The sequence below is a fragment of the Sinocyclocheilus anshuiensis genome, unplaced genomic scaffold (assembly GCF_001515605.1).
Source record: "Sinocyclocheilus anshuiensis isolate Anshui unplaced genomic scaffold, SAMN03320099.WGS_v1.1 scaffold544, whole genome shotgun sequence".
Lineage (NCBI taxonomy): Eukaryota > Metazoa > Chordata > Actinopteri > Cypriniformes > Cyprinidae > Sinocyclocheilus > Sinocyclocheilus anshuiensis.
Genome location: NW_015555763.1, coordinates 520,947 through 545,213, shown reverse-complemented (window position 1 = coordinate 545,213; position 24,267 = coordinate 520,947). Strand labels below are relative to the sequence as shown.

Below are 24,267 nucleotides of genomic sequence, written 5' to 3'. Positions count from 1 at the left end.
CACGCCCCCCTCTCTCTTTCCCACTTCGCTTCCTGTCAACCAACTGTCCTATCACAATAAAAAGGCAAAAAAAAAAAAAGTCTACCATTGAAATATTTCACACAATGCAAGCTGGAGAATCAGCAATTTCCTCACAATGGGTAGCATGTATATTTAGTTTGTTGTGAAAGCCTCCTCAAGTAACATTAATCTGAGATGAGAGATCATTTAATCATTCAAAAAAGAAAAAAAACCTCTGAAAACCCATTGGAAATTTCCAAGGGAACCCATGGCTAATACTAATTCTCTTCTGAGATTAGATAAGACTGGATGATGCTATTCATTGTGAATTAGTGGATAGTGTCTGTCTTCATATCATCTTCTGGTGTAACGCACCACATGATGCAAGTGATCAGTGGTTCATAGGTAGCTGATCTAATGCCTCTTTGGACTCTTAATAGCTGTTATGAGCTGGAGATGCGCAAATTTTGTTGTCCGATGATTTGTATGGTAGTCAGTGACACTTCCTCTTCCTCTCTGTACACAAAGAAGTTTTGGGAAGCCCTTGGACAGGTGAGGAAATGCTCTCTACGGAGCAGTCCCGAGCTTCCAACAAGGCAGAACAGAGTCACACTGACACCTTGGGATTCCAGAGTCAAGATGCAGCATCTGGTGAGGAAAAGTCCATAGAGAAAGGAACCGAAAAGCAGCAGAAGCGAAAAAAGAAGAAACGCAAGAACAGGGAAGAAATGTATGACCTTCTGGACAGTCTTGGTTCCCCTGACTCAGAAGAGACTCCTTCCGAAAGCTCCAACCACGGCTGCCCCTCACCTCCTAATAGGGACGAAGAGATGTGGGAAAGCGAGATCCAAGAAAGAGGGGGAGGACGCATCAAGGCCAAGAAGAGTAAAAGCAGGATGAAGCTACCAGAAGAATGGAGTGCTCCTCCAACTGTAATGGACATGGACTTTAGCAGCCCTAATTTGGGTGATTTAAAAACCCCATCCAGTGCTAACATAGATGAAGGAAGTGCACCACCCTCACTCACACCTGAACCTCTGCACCTCACGGGCACCCAAGCATGCAGACCCCAACCGACAGGGCAAGCAAACACTTCCTTATTCATGAATTGCCCAGACTCCACTGCGAATCCCATAGATGACTCAACTTACGAGATTGACAGGGATATGTTTAATAAGGATAAATCAAGTAAAGACGATATCAATAAGTCTAACCTAGAGTTGCCTGGTATTCACCCTTCAGATCAGTTACCCAAGGACCCAAATGATCCTGACCAGAAGTCAACCCTTGCCCTTAGTCCAACTCAGACTGTTATGTTCCTTGACTCCGTGCTGCAGGCACAGACCCCAGATGCAAGCCCCCCATCCCAGAGCACCCCCGTGAAAACCCCCATCCCTCACAGCTCTGCCCCAGAGGCTGCTCCTGATCTGACCACTGGCCCACTGTCCATCGGCACAGACATCCCTGCCTGTCAGAGTGCACCAGCTGTTAGTCACTCTTCCCCAACAATTACCCCCAGCACTGCAGAGAGCTTAAAACCCAAGGCTACACCTTTCATCCCTTCACAAACAAAGCAGCAGGAGCCCCCGCTGGCACAGCCCCCCCTACTGGAAGGTTGGTGATAATGAAGACTGTATGGAGATGATTTACATAATGCATGGCTCAATGAAGTGGGCCCTCCTCTGCTTAGCTATCTCTGTAGCAGAAAATACTGTAAGACACTAAGTACTCCATATCTATCTATCTATCTATCTATCTATCTATCTATCTATCTATCTTTCTTTCCTTCCTTCTTTCCTTCTTTCCTTCTTTGTGTCAGTCCTCTATAGCTTGGACCTTTGCTGCATGTAGTCCATTCTTATAATAAAGATGTTTAACATTTCAATGCAATCATAACACACTGATCGCTATGCATCACGACTTGCAGCTGACTAACTGTTATTCTTTAGTCTATCATCCCCTGGATTTCAGTACGATTTCTCTTGGTCACAGCATCCCTCAAAATGCACATGACTTGTAGATGTGTGTCAACTGTCTATGTGGTATTGTACATTTTCTAATCATTCTGTGGCTGAACAGCTTTCTGTATGTCACTCCTCGCCATCTTATGCTATATGACTCTTTATTCTGCTTTAGTCTTGTTCAAAACTGTCAATCCAATGTTCATGAGATTTAGAGGTCTGTCTGCCAATTCACCTGCTACACATAGATTTTAAAATGGTTATCTTTAGATTTATTTAACCTTTTTAATTTTTAGCAGAAAACAGTTTTATAAGTATCTGTTAATGATGCTCTTTTCTTCTCCTTTTCATGTTAATCACTGTTTGAACAACACTGGACATCAACCAGGTAAGAAAATATCTCATTATCTCACTGTGGATTGTGGGTACAGCCCGTTTGTGTAGTACATGCATTATGAACTTTATGAGTTAAAGCATTTTTGATATATTTGGAGAGTAGGGATGCACAATATATCAGTACTTCATGAGTTATTTAATTCAGCACTTTTGCTATTTTTATGTGGTGTTAATATGTTTAGATTATCTTTGCTGTTATCTAATGCTCACTTACAGTTCTTTAAAAAACATAAAACAACTATTTAATGTAATATTTATCAAATCTCAAAATGAATATCCATTTTCATACTGTACATTATGTTGAGAAGCCTAAATTCACGTATAGTATTTAAAAAGATTGATTTTAGATTTTAGTGTTTTATGTTTCATTTATTTAAAGGAACACTCCACTATTTTTGAAAATAGGCTCATTTTCCAACTGCCCTAGAGTTAAACAGTTGAGTTTTACCGTTTTTGAATCCATTCAGCCGATCTCCGGGTCTGGCGGTAGCACTTTTAGCTGTAACTTAGCATAGATCATTGAATCTGATTAGACCGTTAGCATCTCGCTCAAAAATGACCAAAGAGTTTCTATATTTTTCCTATTTAAAACTTCACTCTTCTGTAGTTGCATCGTGTACTAAGACCGACGGAAAATGAAAATTTGCGATTTTCTAGGCCGAAAAATTGTCCTAGCTAGGTAACTTCCAATAAGCCTATTTTCAGGCACTGCGTAATATCATTGCGCCTGCTGCACCCATGGTACGGCAGCAAAGTTCCTTGATTATTACGCCGGAATGAGAGTATAGTTCCTAGCCATATCGGCCTAGAAAATCGCAACTTTTCATTTTCCGTCAGTCTTAGTACACGATGTAACTACAGAAGAGTCAAGTTTTAAATAGGAAAAATATAGAAACTCTTTGGTCATTTTTGAGCGAGATGCTAACGGTCTAATCGGATTCAATGATCTATGCTAAGCTACAGCTCAAAGTGCTACCGCCAGACCCGGAGATCGGCTGAATGGATTTGAAAATAGTCAAACTCAACTGTTTAACTCTAGTGGAGTTGGAAAATGAGCCTATTTTCAAAAATAGTGGAGTGTTCCTTTAAGGTTGTTTAGGGGCTCTGCTACAATGGAGTATTATTGAGTTCAGTGTGCCATAATCTTGTGGTTTGTTAATTAGGATCTCCGAGAGAGCCAGAGGATGCAACAGTCTGATTTGGAAAAACTACGCACCATTAAGGAAGAAAAAATCATAGAGCTAAAGAAACGCAAGCAGGAGGAACTGGAAAAGAAGAGGAGAGAAGAGGAAGAGCAAAAGTAAGAGAATCTTTCCTGTACACTCACACTTACATGGAAGAATTCAGGATTTCACAAGCAAAAATTCTTTCCCTATACAGACGCATCAAACTGGAGAAGGAGCAGCAGTGGCAGGAGAAACTGCAGCGTGAAGAGGAGGAGAAACAGAGGAAAATACAGGAGGAAAGAGAAGCCAAACTTCGTGAGGAGGAGGAGAAGGAGAGACAAGCTCGTTTACAGGCCGCTAGAGAACAAGCGGAACGGGAGCGCAAAGCCCGGGAGGAGGAGGAGAGGAGGCGCAGGGAGGAGGAGGAGGAAGAAAGGAGAGAACAAGAGAGACGCAGACTTGAGGAGAAAAGGAGGCAGGAGGAGGAAGAGGACCGCAGGCGGCGAGATGAGGAAAGGAGGAAACTGGAGGAGGAGAGGAGAAAACTGGAGGAAGAACGGAGAAAACTGGAGGAGGAAAGGAGGCGGCAGGAGGAGTTAAGATTGGAGGAGGAATGGAGAAGAGCAGAGGAGGAGAGACGGGAAGAGGAAAGAAGAAGGGAGCGTGAGGAGGAGGAGAGGAGGCGACACCGTGCACAGGAGGCTGCCATGAGAGATGCAGAGGAGAGAAAAAGAAAAGAGGAGGACCGGAAAAGGCAGGAAGAGGAGGACAGGAGGCGTCGGGAGGAGGAGCAAAGGAAACAGGATGAGGAGAGGAAGAAGAAACAGCAAGAGGAAGAGGCTGCAGCCGCAAGACTGAGAGACGATGAACAGAACAAGAAGAACACTGTTAAATCAGACATCGTTGCTGCTCTTCTGCGCGGCTTGGAGGAGAGGAAAGGTAAGAAAAAGTGTACCGTAAGTTTTAAAATCAACTCGCATGGCATAGTTATTTCTGAAATGATTGGAATGAATGAAAGTATCCTCGTGATTTCAGGCGGCAGACATCCTCTTGGCACACAGCACAGGAGATCAGCGGCACTGACGACGTTTAAAGCCCTCTACCCCTTCACTGCCAGAAACGATGAGGAGCTTTCCTTCGAAAGCGATGACCTGATTGAGGTCAGTTTGAGAGCAAATCTCACAAAACCTGCCAGTTGTCCGGGATACAGTGTACATTTAGGACATCCTCAGACCTCAGTCATATGACAAAAAGATATCATGCCTCAGACTGAAAGACTTCAGCCATTGGACTAAACAGCATCGTGACTCCGACTGAAAGGCTTCAGGTGTCATACGTCAGGTGTCAGGTCTCGTGCAGTTAGGCATCAGGCGAAACGGCCTTAGACAAAAAGGCATCAGACACAAGGGCATCGGGCAAAATGGACTCGAAACCCTGATAATATTCACGGCTGTAAGTTTTTTTTTTTTTTTCCTTCGTATAGGGGTAAAAAGAAGTTCGAAATACGGGACCAGTGCTACAGTAAGCGAACATCCCAGCGCCATGCACACTGCAGAGAGTGGAGTTTAGAAGAATATGTAATTATGTGCTATGAGCTTTCCTCTTGATTACAAAAAAAAAACACTTATAACAAAATGACAGCGGCAAGAGGCAGTTAAGAAAACATCTGATCATGTGCTACAGGGTGATATTGCCGGCAGCCATATCACCCTGTAGCCCAAGCCTGGTTGCCCACTTGGTGGATGAGGAGATACCCCCTGACAATGTAAAGCGCTTTGAGTGCCTAGAAAAGCGCTAAATAAATGTAATGAATTGATTGATTGGTTGATTGATCATCATAGTGACACCAGCTCTGCAATCGGCACTCCAGTAATTCACGTCATGTTTAAGCATATTTATATAGCAATTTATACAATAGATTACTTCAAAGCAGCTGCTTTTAAACATGAAGAAACAGTGACAGTATCGCTTTCGTTTGGAATTACAGCTTCTTTTCTACTATGAAGTAGATTAAGGCTGTTTTTTTTTTCTTTTTTAATAACATTTAGATTTTGTTGGCTTTTATCCCATCATAATGTCATCCTTAAATTATCTTTTTCTTAATCTCCAGCCCTCCAATAAAATGTGTGTGTGTGGGTTGTGTATATAATTTATTGACATTCATTTTATGTATTTATATTTAATCCTATGACAGTGTTCTTTATGTAATTGTTATTTGAGCATTAGAGAGAGAGAGAGAGAAAGAGAAAGAGAGACCGAAGTTAAGCAGTATCTGATATATTTTCTTATCGTTTTAATTATATGTTACACTGGTTATGTTCTATACAGGACAGAACATGTTTGACATTAGTCTGCAGAAAAACTGCAACGGACTGAATGAAAATGCAAATACACTTTTCTAACAGTAGGCGCGGAACAGCAAGCCATTTCCCCAGTAACATCTGTACACAAAGTAGCACTGTGCTTATATCAATGCAGTCTAATAGCCCCAAAGATCTCTTTAACTTCACTATAGTTTGCCAACATACAAGCTAACAATGTTTTTTTAGCAAACTTTCTTAAACGTACAAATAAAATTTGTGAAGGATACAAAATTCAAAAGTCTTCAGCTCCACCTGTGTCAATCTGTACCACTTCTAAACCACGTGCATGTGATGTCACATTGAGGCGGGGCAATGCTAAACTTACACCTGAGACCTGACACCTGACGTTGTTTTTCCTGAGACCTGAAGCCTTTCACTCTGAGGCACGATGCCGTTTAGTCCAATGGCTGAAAAACAATATTACTATTTTACTGTATTTTTGATATAGCTTGGTGTCCATAAGAGACTTCTATCAAAAACATTAAAAATACACACACACATTCTGATAGCATATGTCTGTTATTTATTTATATTTTCATAATCATTTTTTATTTTGTATTTTTTGTTTTGTATTTTTTTTTAACACGTTCAATGTTAAAAGTGATTGTGGGAACAGCACAGGGTTCAAGTTTACTCAGCTGGATTTCTGTTTGTTTAGGTGGATGAGAGCATAGAGCGAGAGCAGGGCTGGCTGTACGGCAGTCGGCAGGGGAAGATGGGCTGGTTCCCTGAGAGCTATGTGGAGAAGCAGGCCAAATCTGAGGCTCCACTCGTGGCCAAACAAGCCCTAAAGCCACAGGTCTCCATCTCTGTCAGGTGCGATCTCCAATCTGACTACCTCATACTGTTCAAATGCTTCATTTACACCTCTTGCACAATCATTTGTACAAGCTTTCCCAATCTGCACTAACAAACAAAGTGCATGTGGGTACAGAGCCATCACAGAAAACATTCACAGCTACAAACTGCACGTCTTTCATGCGAAATAAGCAAAATGCATTTTTGTTTTTGTTATTCTCTGATTAAAAAAAAAATACAAATGGAAAAAAATTATTAATATTAGGGCTTTTTTTGAAAGAGTTCGTAAAGATGCACTGTTTCGTTTCAAATCTTGAGCATGATGGTAGAACATGTAGAATATTCTGAAACACCTTCTTCACCAGCAAACTGAGTGACGGAGCGAGTGGATCACGGCTGAACTCCGCTTTCACCCCCACTCATGCCACAGGCTCCGCCTCTTCCAACCATGGTCAGGTATGCAAGATTCCTTGAGAATAACCAGTGTTTATGTAAGCTACAACTTCCTTGTGGTAAAATGCAATGACATTTGCTGCATGGTTTCAGGTGGTGGGGAATGTGCAAGCTCAAGCTCTGTGCTCATGGACTGCAAAGACTGACAACCATCTCAACTTCTCCAAAGATGATGTGATCACAGTTCTGGAGCAGCAGGAGAACTGGTGGCTTGGAGAGCTCAGTGGGGTTCAGGGGTGGTTCCCCAAAACCTATGTTACAGTGCTGAGCGCCAGCGATGCACAAGCAGAGTAAATACACACACCGTGCTGAAGTGCTTTAATATCAATAATAACAATGCTGAAGTGGTTGTGACCAAAATAGATAGTGTGTAGCTGTGAGTGTTACATGTACTTTGTCTGTGAAAGTGTTAATGTGAAATGGTATTTTCAAACTAAACCAAGTGATTCTTTGCATACTAAAACTTACTGGTGTACTGAGGTGCAGATATGTTCCTGCAGAGACTAATTCTGATGTTGTGTCGCTTTACTTTCTGTGTTTGAGGTTGTTGTTCATTTGGCATTGAACAGCTTTGTCCTGAAACACTTTAATCATCTTGTTTGGTGCTTGTTTAAGGTTTAATTTTTCCCCCCATAGTTCCGCTGAAGGATCTGATACAGCAGAAGGATCCAGCTATGAAGGTAAGAAAAAACAGATTTGGTTTTTCCACCAGGACCCTAAAGCAGTTTGTGATTAAGAACAGCTTCCTTTTACAGCAAGAAAAGATATATTTGGTGCTATACTGCAAATGAACAACATATTAAAAGACATTTGCGGTTATTAATTCAGGAACTTCAACATGTAGTTTTGTGCCTCCCACTCAGTCCTTTGGTGAATATGTCAGCAATCATGTCTTCAGTCTTGCAGTATTTCATGTCCATGACTCCACTTGCAATTTTCTCTCGAATGAAGTGGTACTTTATGTCAATGTGTTTGGCACTCCATGAAATTGTGGGTTCTTTGCCATACAGTTCAGCAGCTTCACTGTAGCGTTTTGCTTCTGGGCCCATAACCTGTTGGTTTTAATAAAGACTCGGAGCAGTGATTTCCTTGATAAACACACAGACCAAAAAACTGCGTTATACTTTACTGCTTGTTCAACAAAAAACTTTAGCATCTCAACCGATTTGAATCGTCACACATTTGAATCGATTTTCAACCGGCTCGCAGTTAATCGTTACATCCCTACTCCCTAAAATTTACAGTATGGAGGTCGCTCTCAACTGTTATTGCATTTTGCTCGATTATTAGTTAATATAAAGTTTGGAGTTGGTAAGATCCTCTCCACTGCATTTATTTTATCAAAAACAGTAATATCTCAAAATATTACTACAATTTAAAATAACTGTTTTCTGTTCATTTTAATATGCTGATTTGGTGCTCAAGAAACATTTCTTATCAGTGTTGAAATCAGTTGTACTTTTGGGAAATCCTTTTTCGGGATTTTTTTGAAGAATAGAAAGTTCAAAATAAATAATTTTTTTTAAATAGTAAAGAATTTATAATGTTATAAAAAATTACCGTCATTTGTGATCAATTTAATGCATCCTTGCTGAGTAAAAGTATTCATTCATTATTATTTATAATCTGACCTGAGACTTTTGAACAGTAGTGTAATTAGTTCTCTGATAATTAGTTGTTTAGTGTGATTAATCAGTCCTTGTGGGTGACCCAAACTTTTTATAACAAAGAGTGAAAAATTGAAGGGGGTCTGAATACTTTCCGTACCCACTGTATATACAATATATTCATTTCAAGTAAATTTTGTGTCTGTTATGCCTGTGAAGACATCATAGATTAATCTCTTGACATCAGTATTGTCCTTGTGTTCCAAGTTACCCTGAACCGTGTTTGTATGTTGATCCTGTCATCGGAATATGTGGCGCTGTACACTTACGAGAGCCCTGAGCCTGGAGACCTGACCTTCACCGAGGGAGACACCATCCTGGTATCAGAGAGAGAAGGGGAGTGGTGGAGAGGCAGCATCGGAGACAGATCAGGAGTCTTCCCCTCCAATTACGTCAAGCCAAAAGAGACTGATGTAATTTTATTTTTGTATTTAAGGATACTGGCATTCATACATGTTGTTGTTTTATGATAACAACAATTTTTTTTTTTCCTTATTAGACGTCAAGTCTCTCTGGTAAACTTGGAACACCTGGAAAGAAACCAGGTAAGTAACAACCTCAAGTTATATGACAAAATTAAATCACTGTAATTAATCATAGATATTTAAACCTATAACATGTTATTTTGTTTGCAGAAGTGGCCCAGGTGACTACTGCGCACACAGCTGCAGGTGCAGAGCAGTTGAATCTAGCCCCAGGACAGCTCATCCTCATCCTCACCAAGAACCCCTCCGGCTGGTGGCTCGGAGAACTGCAGGTGAGTGAACAGTTTATGCTTAAACACCTTAAAGGGGTCATATGATGCGATTTCAATTTTTCCTTTCTCTTTGGAGTGTTACAAGCTCTTGGTGCATAAAGAAGATCTGTAAAGTTGCAAAGACTAAAGTCTCAAATCCAAAGAGATATTCTTTATAAAAGTTCAGAGTCAGCCACACCTACCTAAAACGGCTCGTTCTAACACGCCCCCACATATCTACCTCACTATGTGGGAAGATTTGCATAACGCCGCCCAAATGTTCACGCAAAGAAAGAAGGCGTAACTTTTATTGTCGCTGTAGTATTGTTGACGCTGCAGCCATGTCGTGAAGACATTTCGTTGTGAAAGCGAAACTACTTTGTTTGATCTTCCAAAAGAGTACTTGACTACAAATCAGTGGTTAAGTTGTATTTACAACACTGTTCCAGAACAGTTCAACCCAAATATCCAGATGTGTGCAGCACATTTTATGGAGGACTGTTTACTGATCCTGGGAGAGTAACGTTAGACTAAAATGCCGGCAGTTCTGACTCACGTAAGTACGTTTTCATTTAAAGGATTTGCCACTGATGATTCAAACGCGAGTTTTGGGCAGTAGAGTAGCACTTGTTGTTTGTCATTTCTCTGATCACAAATGCAGACAGAGTTTTATGTTTACGCGATGCAATGCAACGCAACGCGTAAAAAGACAGTATAAGTCATTATAATCAGTAATTATGTCCCCACTGGATGCAACAAATGCCTCGTTTGTAATGGGTTTTAATGTTTTTGTCTCGTCGCTCCGGCCGGGACACGGCATCAACAGTATGTGAGGGGCGTAACATTTCCGTCTCACGCTTGAGGTATTCGGCCAATCACAACGCATTGGATAGCTGGCCAATCACAGCACACCTCGCTTTTTCAGACCGATGAGCTTTGTAAAAATCGACGCGTTTCAAAAAGGCGGGGCATAGAGGAGAAACAATAATGTACAGTATGTGGAAAATAATGTGTTTTTTTTACTTTAAACCGCATAAACACATTTCATTACACCAAATACACAAAATAATGTTCTTTTTTTTTCTAAAAAAATACAGTTTGAGTAGTTTTACAGACTTTTTCCATGTATTCCATCATATGGCCCATATTATTTACAATATGGATATATTGGTTATGATATATTGGTGTATATCAGTTATTAGCTGATTTTTAATTTACTGTCAATAGGTATATCTGGAATTATACACACAATAATTGATGATAATTATTATTTTTATGTTATGGCCGGTAATCAATAGTTAACCAAAATTATACACTGTTTTGTCAAAGTAAATTAAAAATTAAAAGATTGATAAAAATTTGTGTATAAAAATATACTTAATACAGTATATTTTTACAGCATAATATAATTATAAAAATTCAAAAATTATGATAAAAATGTGTGTATATACAGTGGGTACGGAAAGTATTCAGACCCCCTTCAATTTTTCACTCTTTGTTATATTGCAGCCATTTGCTAAAATCATTTAAGTTAATTTTTTTTCCTCATTAATGTACACACAGCACCCCATATTGACAGAAAAACACAGAATCGTTGTCAAATACATTAATGAGGAAAAAAAATTAACTTAAATGATTTTAGCAAATGGCTGCAATATAACAAAGAGTGAAAAATTGAAGGGGGTCTGAATACTTTCCGTACCCACTGTATCTTTATTCATTTTTTAGACAAAATTGTATAGAATTTTTATATTGTCCTTAACATGAAAATAATTATCATCCTGTAGGTATCGCTCAGAATATTAATACTGCTGCATCCCTAATGTGTATTAAGTGTATTTTTATCATTTTAAATGATGGATATCTCCACCTGTAACATGTATTTTATATACTTCCACAAACAAAATAATATTAAACTAATTTCACAGATGGATGGATGGATGGATAGATAAACAAAAACAAAAAATTCAAAATAGCTGTATAGCTTTTTGTTTGTGTTCTCAGGCCAGGGGGAAGAAGCGTCAGAAGGGCTGGTTTCCTGCTTCACACGTCAAGCTTCTGGGCTCAAACAGCGGCAAATCTACACCTGCATCTGCGGCTGGTAAGAAACAGCACAAGTTTCCAGGGTTGATGATTTGTTTTTTTAATCTCTCCTCATCGTTCTCCCTGTCTTTCCTCACTCTAGTCGGCCAAGTCATCGCCATATACGACTACACTGGAGCGAATGAGGACGAGCTGAGCTTCTCAAAGAGTCAAGTTATCAACGTGCTGGACAAAAGTGATCCTGACTGGTGGAAAGGAGAGCTCAATGGGGTCACGGGCTTGATTCCTACCAACTATGTGAAAATGACCACCTCTGATTCTGACCCCAGTCAGCAGTGTAAGTAGAGACCCATAAACAGACCAGTCTATTTTGGTTCTGTGTTTTTTTTAATCATTATGCCGGTTTTTGTTTGTGTTTACAACTATAAAATTTGCTTTAAGAGTCTAACTTATTTTCAAAGTTAAATTGGTTTCAGATTATTTAAAGAAAAAATTGTTGCAGTCTATGCTCCTTGAATGTGGGTGTTTATTATTTGAAATGATTTGTATTTATGACTGAGTGTATTACAATTTCATTACATTATTATAATGACATTTTATCCTGCTTTAAATATGATCAATATTTAGTGTTATTTCATGGTGCCTTTTTTGGTTCGTTTTATTTTTGCCGTTATAATGGAAAGGGTATTTCCAATCTTGTACAGTTGTATGTGTAGTATCTAATCTAATGTTAGACTTTTGTTCTCCTCCTCCATATTTAGCCACACGTTTATTTCTCACACAATTTTTTCCCCTTCGACTTTGTTCTTCTCATTTGTGTCCTTCTCTGTAGGGTGGTAACACCTTTCCTTTCCTTCATCCATAAGAGACCCACTATCCCCCTCTCACAGTGGAGGTGGTCGTGCTGAAACCACCATTTACTCACCCAATCACCCTCCTGCATCTTTCCTCACCAGTCTCATTTCTTTTAAACTTAAACAAGGCTTTTAATTCAGTTGACTGGTAGTCTGGACCCATCTTAACTGATTAGTACGGCTTAGGGAATCTTTCTATGGTTTTCCTTTTTTGAATTCTCTTACATTTTTGTTTGCTTGAAGTTCCTTTAAAGGTGGCAGCTTCTTTTATATGGTCATTTTGAGATGGTAAGACTTCACAGTAAAGCTGTTGCTCCTCAGTTTGGTCATTTTCAGAGATGTTACATTTTAAGGGATGTTACAAAGTGTGAAACTGCCTCAGTATGTCATCGCAATCACAGTAATTATACACTTTACATAAATACGCTGGCTATAATTCAACTTTAAACTTCGTATTATTAGTCTCTGGTTATTGAAGGCACTTTGACTTTTTAAAGAACAAACAACTGCCACTTTTTTTAGGCAGTTTCACCTTGAATCTTTAGATGCTTTTCACTCTTTTGCTTCCATTTATTCAGTCAGTTCCATCAGTTTGTTCAGTAGTTTCAGTTTGAAATCAATGTAAGAACTAAAACGAAAGACAACTTGTATTATTGTCTGTGCTGTATTTGGAAATATAGTTCTGCTGATGCTGTTTTAAGCACAATGCTTTGGCCTTGGGTGGTATTGTTACATATTTACTGCGCTTTATGCAATGTTTGTGCATGACTCGCTTCTGTATAAACAGATTTGTTAGTGTTATATGAGGAAACTATGCAAATAGTTGTGAACTTGTGGACGAATGTTTGCCTTAATATCATTTTATTGGATGTTGTTAGTAATCCTTATAAAATATCTCAAATACTTGGATCTTGTACTTATTTGATTTGAAGAAATCTAGAGATTAAAGTCTTTTGAAAAAAACGAACGTCGTTCCTTTTTCATTTTTGTAACATAAGAGTTCAGTGCCAAAAAAAAAAAACACGCTTTCAGATATGCATTTTTAAAAAACGAAACAAAAAGCCCATAAATATTACATTTTTTATCATCTACAGTACAAATAACAATTTAATGATGTAATGATCTAATTGTTTGATCGTTATTAATATTTAGATATTTAGTTAATAGTGTCTCATATATTGGACCACCTTTCATGAACTTCCGGTGACTTTCTGACAGTATTCCTCTAGCTAATCTTCACTGCCATCTAGTTATGTTTGTCCTGCAGTTGTATTATGGGTAAAAACAGAATGAATAATCCTGCATGCTTGCCGTGTTCATCACAGTAAATGAGCCGGTTTACAAAGCACAGCTCATAAAAATGAGTGATTATTCAGGGGGTAAACTGCTGTTTTTATGGCTATGGGATGTGGACGATGAAGGCACCACTAAAGGCAGCCCGGATGGTCAAACGGACAGACCATCAGCAGGTAAGGATTCACGCTGGAGCGGTTTGAAGTGTCATCAACACATTGCTTTTGAGTGTGCTTCAGTGTGTTAGGACTAAGGTTGTTGAAGGATCCCAAGGAGCCATCAATGTGTGTGTGTGTGTGTTTTGTTGCTTATATGGGCTTCAAGCGTCTGGCTGAGTTCACCTGTACCATTTTCTTGTAGGGTGCACTGACCTGAGCACTCTGGATTCAATGAGCCCGCAGGAGAGGAAACGGCAAGGATACATCCATGAGCTCATTGAGACCGAGGAGAAATACATTGAAGATCTACAGCTGGTTCTAGAGGTACACAGTCACAGATCACCTAATTCACATTCATTTATTTATTTAGCAAACCGTTTTATCCAAATCAACTTAGCAATGTGAAAATCACAAGCAATTTACAGTAAAGGTGCCAACCGTTTTAGTGGTACCACAATACCAAGATGAGTAATCCAAAATAATGCAAAGCTAAATTTGACATTCATTTTATTTTATATAATTTATTTAGTATGTTATTAAATGAAAGTTTATATTTTCAGTTGACTCACGATTGTATTTAATTACATAAATATAAATGATATTAAGCTTTTTTGCAGTATTCAGTATGACATGAATTTTTGAAAGTACAAATATCCCAAGTAGTGTAATAATAATATAGTAAAATAATATAATACTTGTATAGAATTAATAAAATACTTTAATTACTTTGCAAAACCGTATATTTGGAAGCTCATAGTGCTTTTCGTAAATTAATCTGTATCATATTTAATTTAATATATATATATAATTTGTTTATTTATTTTTTCTGAAGATACAATTATATTTTTCTTGTTACCTCTCTTAAGGTCTTCCACAAGCCCATGTCTGAATCAGGTCGTCTTACTGAGGCTGAAATGAGCATGATATTTGTCAACTGGAAGGAGCTTATCCAGTGCAACTCCAAAATGCTCAAGTATGTGAGGTTAACTTGGAAATATTTTTGTCTTTTACTAGTGTGCAGTATATCATGCATGATGTGTGTATTGTCAGGGCTCTGAAGACAAGGAAAAAGACTGTATCTACAGCGGATCTAAATATTTATAATTAATTATAACTAGTTATGATTAATTATTCATATTTCCCCATAAGCTGATTCGCTACAAATATTAAGCTTTTTTTGTAGTTCATGGTCCTTCAATATAGCATATATATTTTTAAAAGTGCATATATCCCAAGTACTGTAATAATATAGTATAATGTAAAATCGTGTGATAAAATAATATTATACTTATAGATAATTAATAAAATACTTTTATGACTTAATTTAGATTTTCCATCATCAGTGTGAGTTTTTGGTTACATTTTTTTTCTTGGTAGCAATGTTAATATCAACATTTTTTTTTTCTTTAGAAAATTGCCACAGACTACCGTTGTAAAGGAATGCCTTTGTCCAGCTTTTTACTCAAACCTATGCAAAGGATCACTCGCTACCCTCTCCATATTAAAAATGTGAGTAAATTAACTTATTTTATGTTTTATTTTTATATATCTTTTATATTAGATTTTGATAGTTAATGCAAATGATTAGCGCATTGTTAACCGATACGTGTGTGTATTTGTGTGTCCAGATCCTGGAAAGTACTCCAGAGAGTCACGTGGACTATGTTCAGCTGCTAGACGCTTTGGAGAAGGCAGAGCTGCTGTGCTCTCAGGTGAACGAAGGTGTCAGGGAGAAGGAGAACTCTGAGAGGCTGGAGTGGATCCAATCCCATGTGCAGTGTGAAGGCATCACAGAGGTAAGAAATCACCATCCATATACCATAAATATACCGTCTTTATTCTGATAAAATAAATAATTGATGCTCAAAACATGCATTACAAGATCAGTCATAAGCTATCGTCTGGATGTACATTACCATTCAAAAGTCTGTAAGATTTTTTGATGCTTTTGAAAAAGTGTCTTATGCTCACCAATGCTGCATTTATTTAATTCAAAATTAAGTAAAAAGAGTTATACTGTGAAATATTATTACAATTTAAAATAATTATTTTCTGTTTAATATATTTTAAAATTTAATTTATCCCTGTGATGGCAAAGCTGAATTTTCAGCAGCCATTACTCCAGTCTTCAGTGTCACATGATCCTTCAGAAATCATTCTAATATGCTGATTTGCAGCTCAAGAAACATTTATTTTTATTGACAATGTTGAAAACAATGGGGCGCTTAACATTTGTGTGGAAACAGTGATGTTTATTCATGATTCTTTGAATAGCAGCATTTATTTGAAAATCTTTTGTAACATTGTAAACTCTCCCTTTTGATCAGTTTAATGCATCCTTGTTCAATAAAAGTGTTAATTTCTTTAAAAAAAAATCTCACCTTACTGACTGAACTTTTGAATGGTACTGTAAAATGTGAGGGATGATTGGCTGAAAGACTTTGGCTTAAACTTTCAAATAACGCTGTATAATAGATTTCTTACTCTTCTATTGTGTTACTTGTCTAGAATCTGACTTTCAACTCTCTGACCAACTGCTTGGGTCCCCGTAAATTGCTGCACAGCGGGAAGGTGTTTAAGACCAAGAGCAATAAGGAGTTATATGCCTTTCTGTTCAATGACTTTCTGCTGTTCACTCAAGCTGTCAGGCAGTTCACTTCCTCAGGAATGGACAAGCTCTTTAGCCCCAAGTCTAACACCCAGTACAAGATGTATAAGCAGGTAGGGTTCCACTCCTCTTCGTAGAACAGTGTTCTTTTTTTGGTTAAACCTTTGAGCAAAAAAACAAAACAAAAAAAACACTGGGATATTGTGTAATGTGTATGTTTGTGTTCCCAGCCTGTGTTCCTCAATGAAGTTCTGGTGAAGCTTCCGTCAGATCCATCCAGCGATGAGCCCGTCTTCCACATTTCCCACATAGATCGTGTGTACACACTGAAGACTGAGAACATTAACGAGAGGTCAGTTTCAGCGATCGCTCTCTTTATCGGTCTTATCAGCAAGCCACTATTTACTGGACTCATGGGACATTTTATGAACCGTTAAAGGAATGTTGTTATCGCCACACTGTATGAGAAGAGAAAAAACAACTGCTTTTCATGCTGCTGAAATGCCAGCGCAAGTGGAATTGACAGAATTTTAATGCAGATTAATCTAATAAATTAAATATATTTGCCTTTGCCTTTTATTTGCATGTTTTAGGGAAAACAGTTACTTTATGCTTCAAGGAATCTCTCTCTCTCTCTCTCTCTCCTTATATAATGTTAACAGGTTTTACCAAGTTATTACAACATTTAACCATTTTTTATTCATTTAAAAATTGAGAAATTCTTTCAAATTTAAATCTTGTACAAGAACTACAGCAAAAATCAGTTTGATGCATATTTTATCAATATTTTAGAAATTTAATTTGAATATTACCAGTACTGACTTCAATGGATTTCATTAAATTCCTTTGAACACGACTGCTCAAAACGGTCTAAATTTATGAAACCTACACATTCAAAACATTATTACTCTGAAATTGTTTATGTAAATGTTAAGTGTAAGTGAAATGTTAAGTAATGTAAGGTCTTTCATGACACTACATATGCTGGGGTGTGAACTTGATAGGTGCTTGATATAAAATAAATGGTGCTTTAAAAAGTCCTTGAAAGTCCTTGAATCTGGTGTTCATGAAAGAGTGGGAACCCTGTATATATATTGTATATATATATGTGTGTGTGTGTGTATATATATATATATGTGTGTGTATATGTGGTTTTTTTTTCTTTTTCTTAAATTGTGACAATTGAAAATGTTTAATCTCTCTGATAACTTGTTAGGCCTGCATGGGTTCAGAAGATCAAAGCAGCATCAGAAGCATTCATTGAGACGGAGAAGAAGAAACGGGAAAAGGCCTATCAATGTAAGTTTTACTTTATTTATTTATTTATATGGACCACTGAATATGAGTGCAGTAAACTGATCAAAAGTTACATTAAAGAATGAAATGCCTTTGTTTAAATAAATGCTTTTATTTTGAACTTTCATCAAGGAATCCTGAAAAAATGTCACAGAATTTTCACAAAAATATTAAGCAACACATTTGTTTTGTACATTGATAATCATAAGAAATGTTTCTTGAGCACTAAATCAGCATATTGGAATGATTTCTGAAGGATCATGTGACACTGAAGACTGGAGTAAAGGCTGCTGAAAATTCAGCTTTGCCATCACAGGAATAAATTACATTTTAAAACGTATTAAAATACAAAGCAGTTATTTTAAATTATAATAATAATTCACAATATTACAGTTTTACTGCATTTTTTATCAAATAAATGCAGCCTTGATTAGAATAAGAGACTTCTTTCGAAACATTACAAATTCTTACTGACCTCAAACTTTTGATTGGCACTGTACGTCATGGTCTTTAAATAAATGTAAATCATTATTACAATACTTTTTTACAGCTCGATCAATGAAAGCAAGTGGAATTGGTCGCTTGCTTGTTACCATCTTGGAGGCAACAGAGCTAAAATCCTCCAAACCAAATGGTGAGTGGTTTTATTAAACAAATAATAATGGTGAATATAAATAAAGAAATAAATAAAAAACTATCTTCCAAGAACATTAGTTAATACTTGTGCAATGTTTTTTAGGAAAGAGTAATCCATACTGTGAAGTGACCATGGGTTCTCAGTGCTACACTTCCCGAACCATCAATGACACTGTCAACCCCAAGTGGAGCTTCAATTGTCAGTTTCACATTAAAGACCTGTATCAAGATGTCCTCTGTATTACGATTTTTGAGCGGGAGCAATTTTCACCAGATGGTGAGTATGAAAACTAGCGAGTATAATACTATTTCTAAATTATATAATTGAATTAATCTTAAACTCTTTAAATTTTAGTATGTATAATTACACATTCCCATTTGTCTTTCTCACTTTATAGACTTTTTAGGTCGCACTGAGGTTCCTGTAGCCACTATTAAGAAAGAGCTTGAGAATAAAGGTCCATCCACTAGGAGGCTGCTGCTTCATGAAGTTCCCACTGGAGAGGTTTGGGTTCGGCTCGACCTGCAGCTGTTTGACCACAAAGCCCCCAAATGAAGAGGAGAGAGGATGTCCCTTCAAAACTAAACATCAAGCACAGCTTCTCACCACTAGCTTCTCAAGATTTTCAAGACTGACCTTTGCCTTAAAATGTTCTCAACTACTGTGGAGCGTAGTAATGAATGTGTGACCATAAGGAAGACGAGTTAAGTTCACACCTTTGCCAAGTTTTGATTTTTGACCAAGTGACATAGGAATGAAAAGGGGGAATTTGGGATTTTTTTTTTTTATTGCCTAAATAATTTACCACTGGATGTTGAGATATCTCAGGACCTATATTTTGCTTCAAATATACTGTCTTTATTGCTGTACTGAAAGCTAGATTTGTTATAATCATAACTTGCCTAGATCTGAAGTTGATGAGAACTTTTTTTTAACTTGAATATTCTCATCAGCAACACTAAACCTTGTGGTGTTGTTTTTTAATTCATTATCCGTCTGCCTTACCTGCCAGTTCATCCATTTAACTTCACCATGATAGAATTAATTTGCACCAGCCAGTTGATCCTCTATAAAATTTTATAACCGCTTATTAGCCTGTGTAACATGGAAGGAACTTTTCTGCAGAGCTTACTAGTTTTTATGTATGAAGGTACGAATGAGGTGATTAACCAGGGATGATTGGTTAAAGGTCTAATCTCTGTTGATTTTGTGTGCTTGACTGAGTTTTATGTATGTTAATTTATGCGTCTTGGACTATCTGCACATTTTACGCTGCCTACTATATCTGGATTGCCATAAAGCATTCAGATAATAAGGTCTTAATATTGTATATTTTTGCAGAGTTGTAGTATGAACGTTTACCCAAGAGACTGAGTTGCTGAGTTTGTCTCTTAGGTTTTATTTGTTTTCGTTTTAAATATAAATGTAATAAAGTTTGAGTATTTTTAAAATGTTTTTGTTCTGAAAATTTTACTTAAACACTTTTTTCGTTTTCTTTCTCTCTCGTCAGTTTTCGTTCTTCATTTTAGCCAAGTATTAGTTTTGAAAAAAGGTCTAATATTATATTGTCAGAAAGACCTCTAAGCACAAATATGCAACAAAATCAGGTTTCAGATGCAAATAAATGTAAAATGCTATAAAGTATACTGGGTGATTGTCTTCACTACAAAAGAAAACACTTTATTAACTTTAAAGGGGTCCTATTATGCTTTTTCACTTTTTGAATTTTAGTCAGTGTGTAGGCTTGGGCATAAAAAAGATCTTCAAACTTACAAATCTCAAAGTCCACTCCAAAGGGAGATATTTCGTTTTTAAAAAATCCCTTTTCAAGAACTACAGCGAATGGTTGGTTTGGACTACAGCATTTGTTTTCCGGGTTTTGTGATATCACAAAGCGGCCCATTAGAATATCATTACAGTTTTTCTCGATTGCTTAAACACTATCACTAGGCTTTTGAACTACAATTTCAAAACCATAACGCCATTTATCAAAAAGCACACCCATTTCCCTAAACTATAAACACTATTCCTATCACACACCAATCAGAACCTTCAATAGATAGATAAAAGAGCCCAAGTCAGTTCATTCAGTTTTGGAACAATGGATCCAGAGAGATGTGATTGAAAAGGTCGAGGACACCAGAGAGGAGGAGGAAGAGGATGAGCAAGAGCAGTAAGGAGTGGAGGAAGAGGTGAAGGAAGAGTATCTTATCTGAGTATCTACGTGAAAAGGAAAAAAATGAACTCAACATAGACCAGAAGAGGAGAAGAAGCTATTCAGTGTGATTGTAGTATCATTGATGAGAAACTATGAACTGTACTCAATCTGCTTAGCTACAGGAACACCAAGGTAGGTTGTTTCAGTACAGCTCAGACAAACAAGGAAGCATGTTTTTGGATTCATGTTATGGGATTTTAATTTACATATTGAGATTTGGCATCTTAAAATATACACGCAACCAAAGTTTTTACATCTCAACACTGAACATAATGACACACAAACTCAACTGCCACAAACTTAGGCAACAAGATCTTTCGCAGAAAGAATATAAAACTCCATAGGGACTGCAAACAGAACAAAAGCTATTGCAACTGAATGTTATTGGTGTTACAATTCATATGAACAGAAAACGTTACACAGTCTTATATTATTCAGCTTTTTTTGTTTAGAATAAGAAATCTCAATGAACTGAAGGTGTAAGACAGGTAGAAAGAGCAGAAACAATCTACAATGTTTGACCTGATCATTCACAGTGTTGAAGTTTGTAGCAGTCATCTGTCATTATAATAATTTTGTATTACGAACTGAACCAATTAGAGATCAGTACAAATTGCATTTTCACGTTGCACACACATTTCATATACTCTTTTTTTTTTTTCTTTGCAGAATAATAATACTATGGTTAACATTAAAATACACAGTTCTTTTAAATCAATCCCTAAAGCCCCTTCATCATTCATGCATCACATCAGTGCTTATTTAATGTGCTTCTTGATAACCATGGAAAACCACAGACTTAAGAATACACAAGAGCTTGTCCACTTATGTATCACACAAAAACCTTATTAATTTAGACATATTTCATTATACAGTGCTTTCATGAGACAGTCCATTTCATCCTTTAATAAGACAAACAATACACAATTGGGTAGAGGTGTTAGTGGTGGTAGAATATGAAGATTATAAAAAAAATAAATAAATTACATAATAGGATGCACCATGAATCAGGAGATTTTATATTCTTAATTATTAAAAAAAAAAAAAAAAAAAAAATCACTTGACAAATTTTTTCTCGGGTGTGTTTATATATATATATATATATATATATATTTTATTAAAATGTAATAAATATGTCATTAATATGAAGGAATTAATACAAGTAGGAAATACTTCATGACCTGAGTGTTCTTTGCATTGTTGTTTGCTTTTGTTTCATTTGTTTTTCTTTAACATGCTAACGGTTATGACGTATGACGTGTTTCTGCATGATTCATATTTGCTGGTCAGAGTTGTGAACTTTATACACAAAAATAATAAGGAATGCAAAGTTATCACATAATAATAAGTATTTGGCAAAACGTAAAGTGTGTATATGGTAAAAAGTTGTCCAGGATGACACGATTAAGATCGACCCACTTGCATTTGTTGTTTTGTTAAGGAAATGGAGTAGTAAAATAATTTATGAAAGGTCACTTTAAGTTTTAAAAGAGTACCTTGTGTAAATTCTGTATCACCTGAGATATACTAAAGCTGGCTTTATACCTACTGCTGAATTTATTTATTATTATTATTTAATTTGATGAAACTTTTACATTTCTCTCAGCATGTTTTATGACAAATGCTCAAAAACATTTTATACTATGTACTAAAATAACTGTATTCCCTCATACATCTTTACAACCTTGGACAAAGCCAATAGACAATTTTTTAATAGCCTAATGTAATTACCTTGTTGGTTATGAATAATGCATTTGGCACTTTAAAATAGCTGTAACCTCATCAATAAACAAAAAAAAACCCCTAATATGAGCGGTGTAATATCCTACCAGTTTCAGATTATTTCAAGTAAAACAAAACATTAGCACACACAGAAATGATAAATGTTTGTATTAAAAATTTAAAATAATAATGAAGGAACAGGCAGAGGGCGGCATGCGGTCTGCTAAGTGCTAAGTTGCTTGTGCGTAGAGGAATACCTATGGCAGTGCAGTGTTAGAGCTGAGTTTGTAGGGGATGTTATTCTTTTTTTTCAGTATGTCCTTTCAGCTGCTCTCGGCATGTTGATCCTGCTTGTCTACCTCTGGTAACTGCTCTCTCCAGAAGGTGAACTGGCTGAAGGTGTCTGAACAAGGGAAGTCGGTGGTGTTCCCTCTTATCAGAAGAGGGAAGACATGATCCACGACCTCACACAGACGTTCATAACTGTAAAACACACAAGAATATATGGATGAATTTACTGTCAGACTGACAAATTCCAAACTATTAGACACTACAAAATGATCTACTGTTAGAGTCTAAAAGGAATCATTGATAATAATGGAAATGACAAAAAAAAAATCGAAATAATTCCAAAGCAAGCATGGTTTTATTGCTTTTTTTTCTCTTAATTTTGAGTGATTTTCCTTACAATGAGAAAATAAATGTTTTCATTAGATCCAGAACAGTTGCGTTCACTTACGATGATATGTTGGTCTTTGCATGTTCTTGGATGAGCTCTCCCTTAGGATTCACAGTGAATATTCTGTTCAAAGGCACTCCAACCTCTTTATATGAATAAACATCCTTGAGAGAAGAACATTCGTTAGAAATGTACATATATCAGCTGAAGGTAATGTTAGCAGTTCTTGCTACTAGTACTTACTGTTGCTCTGTTTCCAAAAGCAGCATAGAAGGGTTCTGTGTTTGGATAGAACAGGTTTTTAATGTCGGTCAGACATTCAATTTTAAACTTTTCTGGCTTCTTCTCAATGACCTCCCTGAAATTAAAAGAAAAGACATCAGTTACAATATGGCATTCTCACAGTTTTTTTTTTAAAGCCTATACATGTTTTGTGTGTCTTACAACCTGTGAAATGTTTCATTGCAAAATATCTTTTTCTTTCTTTTACAATGAGACGGACATGTTTTCATTAGATCCAGAACTTATGCAGTCACTTACGATGATATGTTGGTCTTTGCATGTTCTTGGATGAGCTCTCCCTTAGGATTCACAGTGAATATTCTGTTCAAAGGCACTCCAACCTCTTTATATGAATAAACATCCTTGAGAGAAGAACATTCGTTAGAAATGTACATATATCAGCTGAAGGTAATGTTAGCAGTTCTTGCTACTAGTACTTACTGTTGCTCTGTTTCCAAAAGCAGCATAGAAGGGTTCTGTGTTTGGATAGAACAGGTTTTTAATGTCGGTCAGACATTCAATTTTAAACTTTTCTGGCTTCTTCTCAATGACCTCCCTGAAATGAAAAGAAAAGACATCAGTTACATGTAATATGGCATTCTCTCAATTTTTTAAAGCCTATACATGTTGTGTGTGTGTTACAACCTGTGAAATGCAGAGAACAGACTACTGGGACTAAGCAGCACAGGTCCCATGGGTAGCATGGTGCCTCTTTCATTAACCCAGTGCAAGTAACCCCGGGTCATATCAGCCATGCCAATCGCCCGAGCTGAACAATACATAAACTTGTAGCCGTTCCTGTTTGACAAAGATAATAAGATATATTAGACATTTCAAATTGGGCCAAAAATATTTTTGCTCACATTTAAAGGGGTCATAGGATGCTACATGCACTTTTACAAGTTGTTTGAACTGAAATGTGTGTTGGCAGTGTGTG

General features: G+C 36.9%; 3 protein-coding genes across 5 annotated transcripts in view; 2 read left to right on the top strand and 1 right to left on the bottom strand.

Annotated features, from left to right (window-relative positions):
- Positions 1 to 12,569, top strand: part of LOC107674074 (intersectin-2-like) — a 32,145-nt gene extending 19,576 nt beyond the window's left edge. The window contains exons 17-29 of the mRNA XM_016467934.1: positions 3,521 to 3,657; positions 3,738 to 4,462; positions 4,559 to 4,683; positions 6,545 to 6,702; positions 7,050 to 7,140; positions 7,231 to 7,427; positions 7,774 to 7,817; positions 9,012 to 9,217; positions 9,304 to 9,349; positions 9,440 to 9,561; positions 11,545 to 11,641; positions 11,726 to 11,920; positions 12,416 to 12,569. Of these exons, the coding sequence (XP_016323420.1) occupies positions 3,521 to 3,657; positions 3,738 to 4,462; positions 4,559 to 4,683; positions 6,545 to 6,702; positions 7,050 to 7,140; positions 7,231 to 7,427; positions 7,774 to 7,817; positions 9,012 to 9,217; positions 9,304 to 9,349; positions 9,440 to 9,561; positions 11,545 to 11,641; positions 11,726 to 11,920; positions 12,416 to 12,423 (2,151 nt within the window). The 3' untranslated portion in view covers positions 12,424 to 12,569. The remainder of the gene's footprint in view (positions 1 to 3,520; positions 3,658 to 3,737; positions 4,463 to 4,558; positions 4,684 to 6,544; positions 6,703 to 7,049; positions 7,141 to 7,230; positions 7,428 to 7,773; positions 7,818 to 9,011; positions 9,218 to 9,303; positions 9,350 to 9,439; positions 9,562 to 11,544; positions 11,642 to 11,725; positions 11,921 to 12,415) is intronic.
- A 2,725-nt stretch (positions 12,570 to 15,294) lies between these two features.
- On the top strand, positions 15,295 to 19,882 carry LOC107674076 (intersectin-2-like). Its single transcript, XM_016467935.1, has 8 exons — positions 15,295 to 15,397; positions 15,517 to 15,684; positions 16,397 to 16,609; positions 16,727 to 16,848; positions 17,713 to 17,795; positions 18,343 to 18,426; positions 18,532 to 18,705; positions 18,827 to 19,882. The coding sequence occupies exons 1-8, from the start codon at positions 15,329 to 15,331 to the stop codon at positions 18,982 to 18,984; spliced, it is 1,071 nt and encodes a 356-aa protein (XP_016323421.1). The 5' UTR covers positions 15,295 to 15,328; the 3' UTR covers positions 18,985 to 19,882.
- A 2,790-nt stretch (positions 19,883 to 22,672) lies between these two features.
- LOC107674073 (phosphatidate phosphatase LPIN1-like) overlaps positions 22,673 to 24,267 on the bottom strand; it is a 30,364-nt gene continuing 28,769 nt past the window's right edge. For 2 of the 3 annotated variants that reach the window (XM_016467931.1, XM_016467933.1), the window contains exons 18-21: positions 23,976 to 24,128; positions 23,292 to 23,406; positions 23,109 to 23,212; positions 22,673 to 22,852 (exon numbers count right to left, since the gene is read on the bottom strand). In XM_016467931.1, the coding sequence (XP_016323417.1) occupies positions 22,693 to 22,852; positions 23,109 to 23,212; positions 23,292 to 23,406; positions 23,976 to 24,128 (532 nt within the window). In that variant the 3' untranslated portion in view covers positions 22,673 to 22,692. Of the gene's footprint in view, positions 22,853 to 23,108; positions 23,213 to 23,291; positions 23,407 to 23,588; positions 23,693 to 23,771; positions 23,887 to 23,975; positions 24,129 to 24,267 lie in introns of all 3 variants that reach the window. The other variant, XM_016467932.1, reaches the window with a different exon arrangement.

Coding starts and splice junctions, on each gene's coding strand:
- LOC107674076 (XM_016467935.1), top strand. CDS start 15,329: ATGCCTTTGTCCAGCTTTTTACTCAAACCTATGCAAAGGATCACTCGC. Junction 16,849..17,712: donor ACTGAGAACATTAACGAGAG/GTCAGTTTCAGC, acceptor ATAACTTGTTAG/GCCTGCATGGGTTCAGAAGA. Junction 17,796..18,342: donor ACGGGAAAAGGCCTATCAAT/GTAAGTTTTACT, acceptor ACTTTTTTACAG/CTCGATCAATGAAAGCAAGT.